Genomic DNA, 8541 nt, shown 5'->3' with positions numbered 1-8541 from the left:
TAAGGTAAGCGGTTTCCCGTCCAATGTGTACGATTTACGGATTTGTGTTTCCGATTTTAGGGTTTACATTTTCCAGTTTACTTTTTATCGTTTATGACTTAAAAATTATGGTTTCGGATTTACGGCTCGCGGTTCAGTTTCACGGTACAGTGTTCAGGTTTAAGGTTTTACATGGTACGGTTTAGTGTTAACGTTTTTAGATTGTATGATTTCATACCTATGGTTCATGGTTTAGCGGTTTACGGATTAGGGTTCATGGTTTATGGTGTACGGTCTATAATTAAACGGATCAGTGTGTATAGTTTAGGATTTACAAGCCATACTCTATGTTTAACGGTTCTATGGTTTAAGGTTAATGCTTTCTTGTGTATGTTCACTTATTATGTATGTCAATGTATTTTTTTAGATAGAATTTATAGTTTTCCTCGTTCATGTTTTTTTCATGTATTTTATGTTTAAATTTTTTTTCTTTTCATAATTAAGTATGTAAAATCAATTTTGAACATAATTTTCTTTGCAAAAAAGAATTCCAAACAGACGACTAATATTTTTTTTAATTGTTTTTTTCGTTCATGGAAAGAACTGATTTGCGATGAGGGATGGAAAGTTCAGTCTCCTATAACTTAACTTTATAGGCAACGGCCAAAAAGTGGAAAGCAAAAAAGTCATTAGGCAATAAATTAGATGATGAGTGTCCATCACAAAGGAAAAATCAAAGAAAAGTGTTGGAGACAGGTAATGTAATACACAAAGTTAATAAAAAAGAATATAACTCATAGGAAATGGAAAAAAATATACCCTTTTCTCGATTTATTGACCTAATACGTGTATGATTTTCAAACTAACCTTTTGGAGTGTTTAGCCGTCTAATTAAACTTTGTTGTGGACTAAATCTTTGACCGGGTGTGTGATAATGAGAGATAGCAACAAACACAATTCTGTTATATGAGTATAGTACATTATGAGAATTAATTGATTCATGGAGACAAGCATTCATTACGAAAATTAAAATAAATCCTTAAGTAACCTATTGGTTTACGAAAATAATAGACAGTTACTAAAAAATTTTTATTAGCTTTGACTACAACAATGTAAATCAACTAATGTATTAAGCTGAATAACTTCAATTATTTCCAAAAGATGGAGACTTTGAGTCAGCAAAAAAAAAGGATGGAGCCTTCTCTTTTACCAATTAGAAAATAGAGTTTTAAATAAATAACTTTTTTGCAAAATGTTAGGAATATAAACTGGATACGTGAACTGCCTCATATATTAGAGGTCTACAACCAAATATCAATCAGCTGTCAGAACTCCTTTGAATCATAGGGACAACCTACCATGTTTTTAATTCTTTTAAAAAATTGTGCTTGCTAGTGGAGTGCAACTCATTAACTGTACATGCTATAATATTTTTTATATTTTTTTTAAATTAAACAGCTAAAACACCCAATGGCTGCCAAAGGGAAGCGACGCTCAACACAAAAATAGAAAAGGGAGACGACGAAGCCAAAAAGGAACAAAATAGAAAAATCTCAAGAAAAGTCATCGATAAGGAAGTGATAGAACTGTCATCCAGGTTAGAATTAAATTATATTTCAACAAACTGTAACTGTCCTTTTAAATCGATTCCGAATACAAAGTATTCATATTTTATGTTTTGTTTTTCATAATCTCCGAGAAAGCACCATGCATGACCAGCGACTACATGTAAATTTTAATGGTGGAGCTGGTAAAGAAATTGGCGAGGACTTTGGTAAAACTACAATCCTAGAAGGTTTCCTAAAAGATGTGGTAACACAAAATGTCGACGATAATGAATACACTTTCAAAGCTGATTGCTTCCTAGACCAAGACGTGTTATCCTGTGTTTGGAACAATGCCACAAATGATTAATCTTCGGAATGGTCTGCCCGATAACTTCAACCCTACAGTAATGCCTGTGATTATGAACGAATTCAGCATGCCATCAGGTACTCTTGAGATGAATCTAGATTCATCCAAGAAGATTAGATCCAACATGTCCAACATTCATCAAGCCGTGGATTCAATTATGCATAAAGCTACAAAGTGTTGTTCAATGTCTTCGAAGTGTGAACAAACAACGCCAGATGATTATGTTATTCACCACAATTTGTTCAGAGATGATGGTACTAGAAAGAAGACAGATACAGAACCAGTTATACCTAGTAGCTTAGACAAGGCTGTATATGTTAGCTACTTCAACCCGACTGACAGAAAGTTGCCACTAGCAAAAGAATCTACAAAGATACCTGTGGTTGGTTATCTCCTGTTAAGAAATCGTTAAAGATTTGATGTTGTAATTAAGTATTAATAACTAACGGGTAAGTTTTCATTTTATTAGTGGACGCCTGTTCTGTTCCGTCTCCTAACTGATATGGCACTGTGCAAGGACAAAGTTTTAGTCGTGACCTACGTCTTTGGTTCAGTTATGAAGGATGAAGAATTGAATTCGGAGATAATCTCACAGACAAACTTGTGGCACGCTAATAGGAGAGTCATGTATACTCTACTGCCAAACAAACCATTGCTGGACAAGGTATGGATTTTTCAGTCATTAGCATTTGTTAATTTCATAAATGAAATTCCGAACATATAAAATACTTTTGATAAGGGAATATCTTTATATTTGTTCTTATTGGCCGTCAAATAATGAACGATAAAACAGCTCATAAACCTGACATCAAGCATGCTTATGTGTGATGCACACAAGGACACCAGTTTTCCCTGCTTGTGGTTTTTACCCACTACATTTTCGGTGAGTGCAAATCATTAACAGATTGTTCATTGCATGGTTTCCATTAATCTTATACATGTTCTCATAAAATCAAATTTTAGCAATTTGCCCTTAATTGGACTCACTCGCTAAAGACTTTGAAATGCTATTACGCTGAGGAATACATAGGAGAGTTTGAATCGTTATGCAAGGTAAGTTTCTATTTTACGTATCGCAATATATGTTAATTTCAGTAAAGAATGCTTATTCCAATATAACTTATTTGTGTATTTTTTGTTAGATTTTCGTTCCAATGAATGAGGATAACATGCACTAGTACCTGCTTGTAGTTGACATTGAAAAAAGCCACCTGCTATTACTAGATTCTAAACCATGCGTCTCGAGCAGAACCAGGCGTCGTCGTTGTGCCAAGCTAATGGTAGTGTTTTAAAATTAATAAGAGGCAGAAATAACTATTCTAAATTACTTGAACACGCAGTGGACTTGACATAAGAAATAAATTTTACTATGATTACAGGCATTGTTTATTGAGGAGATACTTGATGACTCGACCTTCTATGCTAACCACACAACACACAGACCAATAATTTTGGAATATCCTATAATACACCCTGCAGAGATTGGCGAACAAAATAATGATTCATAAGAAACCGTATAAATTTTCGTTTCTAGTTGAATTCTAAATTACTGAGAGACATCAATGATTTTGCTAACATGTGATGAAAAATTTTTCCTTTTGCACAACTTAAGAAGACCGCTAAGATATTTATTGATGTTGTTATTGTGCTATACACTGCTTTTCCTTCCAGCCTTGGTTAAGGAAGATAATATTTTTTACAGTCCCATTCCATCTGCTATGATCATGTACCCTAAGAAATTAAGTTGGTTATAGACTAGAACAAACCTTTTTTTAATATGCAAGGAATGATTGTGGAGTTTGGATGACAACCTGGATGAGGGAGTGCTAATGGAGGAATAACTACAATATTAAGGTAATTATAAAATAAAATTCCTTTCATGGTTTCCTATATTCTCTTAAAATGTTAATCTAACGTATGCTGACATCTGACTTTTTTTTGTGCTTAGGTAAATGAAAGCACAAGATTGCGGCTGGCTATTGATCTGGTCATGAATCCGTTCAATTTGAAATCCCAGGAAGTCCTTGAGGCAGCAAAGACATACTACAATGAAATATCTAAAAAGGAAGAGTGATTGGTTAAGGGGATAGAAAATATGCTCTGAGTTATTTATACCTAAGACATTCAAATAATTGTGTTAATTGCTTAGACTTTTAATACTTTAATGCTTGTAATAACTTATTATGATTATGTTATTTATAGTACTTTATGTTAATTTTTTATTTAGGCTTTGTGTTGCACTTATTGATTGAGAAAACACTACTGGGTCATAAGAAAATCAAACTAGTTGGACCGAACCTCTTATAAAAAAACTAAAAAAGTTTTTTAACTGAGATTCTGATATTTATATTTAATTAATGGGCTATTTTAGTCCATTTTTTGAATGGAACACCGCATTTTGTTATGTTAATAAAAAAATTGTTTGAATTATTTTCAATATTTTGTAATCAATTAACTAAAAATGATTTCAATAATTTACCTAACTATAAATACAAGATTATACTTATTATAATGTTTTTTATTGTATTTTGTGTAACCTTCGTTATTTTTATGTTTATTCATTTAGTGATACGTAGACCAAGGAAGGGTTATTAAACTTCATTTACCTTTTCCAAACAAGAGGAATACTATTCAAAGAGAGTTTATTATATGTATTTATTATTCAATTTACATTTTCGAAAAAGTTTGATTACTAATGGGGTTTGAATCCTAATGGATGGCTTCAAGATATCCCTTCAACTTCCTATGCAACCAGTGCGACGTTTGGTTTTACCCTCTTTAAAAGTAAAACTTGAGTTCCTCCAAAAATCATTTGACAACAATATTTTAAACCCTCTTCTAATTCACTCACCGTGCCTATCAACTGCAGCAACTAGTCACTACTTTTAGCAAACAAAGATGGAGCTAGAATTCCGGTAAGCTTCTAACTGTTATCTGCTTTTTAATCAACTTTTTTTCCACACACATGACCGTCTGTCTTTGCATGGTTTGTTCTTTTTAACATTAATGACTTCTCAATTTTTGGTTGTGTCCTTGCATGGTTTGTTATTTTTAACATTGCTGACTTTTCAATTTTTGGTTCGGGTTGGCTAGTTACGTGAATGCTTTTAGGAACATAAGAAGATGCCCTGACCAGACTTTCGTCTTAAACCTATTCGCAACAGATGTAAGTTTATGGCCTACGCCATAGACGTTTCTTCTTTTTCGTTTTTGTATCTAAGTTTTTTTAACATCTGTGTAAAATATATTTTTGTTTCTGTGACTATAGGAAGATGTACGGTTTCCATAGCACATTGTATAGAACTTCTCTTTCTTCACAACCAGTGATCTCTACTTCATAGACAGACAAGACAACTGTCTCCATATCCACCCAAAGAGAGAGGGTAATAAGTACTGGATCAAAGCATCGGACATAGGGAGGATAAGATCTATCTATCGACTAACTCTGCTGCTTATTGTGGAACTCAGTTACGTAGGTTGGGGTATCTTCTACATGCTTGTATGGGACAATACTCATACGAAAAAAAAGTCCAGAGTGGTGGATAAGATATATGCCTCCAACGTGTTGCCTGACCAAATCAAACAGTGGCTGGCAGACAGATGCAAGGCACAGTTCAAAAAGGAAGCACAACTGGCTACGTTCGAGACCGAAAGGTTATTACGTCTGCAGCGTTGGAGGCAACAAGGTTCACCACCGCATTCTCAGGAGTCAAGGTAACAATAACTCGTTTACTTAGGAAATTAAATTTAAAGTTTTTTTTATATTCATTGATGTATAATAAATTTTTCAAAAATATTACAGGATCTACCGCCATCAACAGGGGGGAGGGGCAGTGGCAAGACCTAATAGGAGGGCAATGGCAGGACCTAGTAGGAGGTATCGAAGAACTTTGCCGTCTGACTCTTCCAAGTCGTCTGTGAACCAGAGAACACCATCATCGTAGGACAGAACATGACAAATTTATTTGTTTTTGGTTTTATGCTGCACTTATGTTTTGTAATAGTGTTTCAGTGGCCATGTCTATATGTACATATTTAGTTTTGTGGACATCTTTGACTAGTATTTTGTCTAATAACTTTGATTTTCTGAATATAAATTCTCGTGTTAGAAATCGTTATTTTGTTAATGTATATACCGCATAATCTATTAGTTTTATTTTTATTAACTGTCACACAATTCTACCATGACAAGAAATTTTTTATTCCAGTCATTATTTATAAGAAAATTTGGTAACAAAGACTTTTTCATGTGGAAGATTTGATTATTGATTTTTGTGGCTACATGGATGAGGGTGTGGCAGTGGTAACATCCTAATTAGGGATTGGAATTACTTTATGCAGAATCTGCGGAAATGATTAAATTGGGAGTGAGATGGTGTTCTTTAGGATGAGGGGTTCTAATGGTGTGATAAGGCAAAAAATATTAGAAATCAAGTAAACGATGAGTGAATAACTTAGCAACATAAAATTTAGGAAGATAAGGTAAATACATAATTTAAACTAGTATGTTGGAACTCCCATGGAATTTATTTCCTAGCATAGGCAAAAAGTTTGGTAGACGAGACAATTTTAATGGTAGACAACACCTAGTTCAAACTGGTTACGATAACACCGATAAACACAATATTTTGTAACATCAATTCTCATTGGATGCAACATGTCACACAATTAATAAGTTAGAGAAATTTAAGTTCATTACTTATAAGCGAACAAGACACTTCAACCAAACAAAAACTACAACATAAACCTACCGAAAACCAAGACTACTAAACGTGCGTCTAGAAAAATGACTAAATTCCAACTAACTTATCTTCCGTTGCTGGTTATTCCGGATGAACTGCTGCAAGAAATCTTCCTACAAAGTAGTGCCAAAGCTGTAGGGAGATGTATGTGCTTGAATAAATTCTGGCACCGACGCCTACGCCATCCAGAGACATGCATACAACACATGCGAAGGCAGAAAGTGTTAGATCAACATGTCTTGTTTCATGTTGGATACTCACTACTATTAGTGGGTTCAGATTTACTATATATAGTGAATGCTGCTTCCGGAGAAGAAGTGCATGTTCAGCAACCTTTCGGAGTTGGCATCCATGGGTGGTTTCGTATTGTGGGAGTGTCAAACGGGAACATATGTTTCAAGTTCTCCCGTGAACAAGACGACACAAGACTTTTGGTATGGAATCCAACAACACAATGCTCTAGAGAAATTTCCGACCTCTACAGGGACCACGGTAGATCATATTTCCCAGTATATGGTTTTGGTCATGTACCAAACACAGATGCATACACCATCATACATATGTGTAAAAGGGACATAGCTGATGCCTACATTTTTTTCTCTAGATATTGTTCAAGGCGTTCTACATGGTTTCACTGCGTTGATTGTCTCCCTGGTGTAGAAAAAATTGACCCTAACTCTATTTTTAATAATGGTCATGCGTATTGAATTACTAGTACATGAGATAGTTATGCTACACCCAAGTCTGTTTTATGTTATAGTGTTGAAGATGAATCATTTAGGGAGGTGTCTATTTCAGTAGGTGCAATATATACCGTTCACAATTTACTAACCCACAAGAAAAAAGTTGCACTCCTCGCTCATACACACAATGAATTTAGTTAAGTCGCATCAATTTGGCACTTGAATGAGGACGCTAGTGGAAACAAAATATTAGAGCAATATTGCAGGTTTGCGAGTCGAAGCATGAGAGAAAATCCAATACTATTCATGGATGATAACCTAATTTTGTTGGTGAATAATTCAAAGGAAAGAGAGTTACTCGTCAATTACAGGGTACAGAGAGCTTGTGTTGACAGAATATGACATTGAACATGGCACTAGAAATCTATTAGTGAGAAGAGCATGGCGAGACCCAAGAATGCCACACCCGATCACAGTTAGGTCTACACTCAAGTATTTTGCAGGGATGTTTCCTGTCTAGAAATAATTGACATTTATATCTACTCCGACAACATGTATTGTGGAACTTGGTTGAACCTCTATGTTTAGTATTCCAGTTGATGTTATTTATGTTTTTTTTTTTTGGTTAATGAAATCCCCAGTTAATTGTTATGACATTGGTTAATTTCAAGTGTTTTTTATTTTAGTTTATCTTACTTGTGTATGTTTTACATTGGTTTGAAAGGCCCAAAATTAAGAGAAATGGTTGCATAACAACTATATCAGTTAACCTACTAACATTTTACGTGAATATTCAATCAAAAAATGCTATTTCAAAAAAAGATTGAGCAAGGTAAGGGTAGATAGACACATGAATAGAATAAATAGTAACTTGGAGAAACTTGGTTTGGCTTAAAATTCCAGAGAAAGTTGGGCTTAACCGGTTTCAAGCCACTTGCTGTATTAATCCTCAGCTAAATTATCTACTTATTGTTTTTGTAGCTGGCTCAATTTGATAGCTAGCCCACTTTACCTTTTGAGAGACTTGAACTATCAAAAAATAAATGTTTTTCCAGGTTAGTTGACCGAGCCCAATCCCAAGTATGTCAGAAATACTAAATATTTAGTTAATTAAAGTAACTAACACTGGGGGAAAAAATATCGATGACATTTGATCATCTACTATGTTACACCTTAATATCTAACCAGAACTCAACCGGGATGATCGTGAATCAACACATGCA

The 8541-nt window shown here is 34.3% G+C and overlaps 1 protein-coding gene across 1 annotated transcript; it reads left to right on the top strand.

The window, feature by feature from the left end:
* Positions 1–6679: 6679 nt before the first annotated feature.
* On the top strand, positions 6680–7342 carry LOC112722862 (F-box/kelch-repeat protein At3g06240-like). The gene has a single exon (XM_025774071.1). It carries the CDS (start codon positions 6680–6682, stop codon positions 7340–7342), a length of 663 nt encoding a protein of 220 aa, XP_025629856.1.
* The last annotated feature ends 1199 nt before the right edge of the window (positions 7343–8541 follow it).

This window comes from Arachis hypogaea, chromosome 1, assembly GCF_003086295.3.
Source record: "Arachis hypogaea cultivar Tifrunner chromosome 1, arahy.Tifrunner.gnm2.J5K5, whole genome shotgun sequence".
Classification (NCBI taxonomy): domain Eukaryota; kingdom Viridiplantae; phylum Streptophyta; class Magnoliopsida; order Fabales; family Fabaceae; genus Arachis; species Arachis hypogaea.
This window is presented reverse-complemented; position numbering and strand designations above follow the sequence as displayed.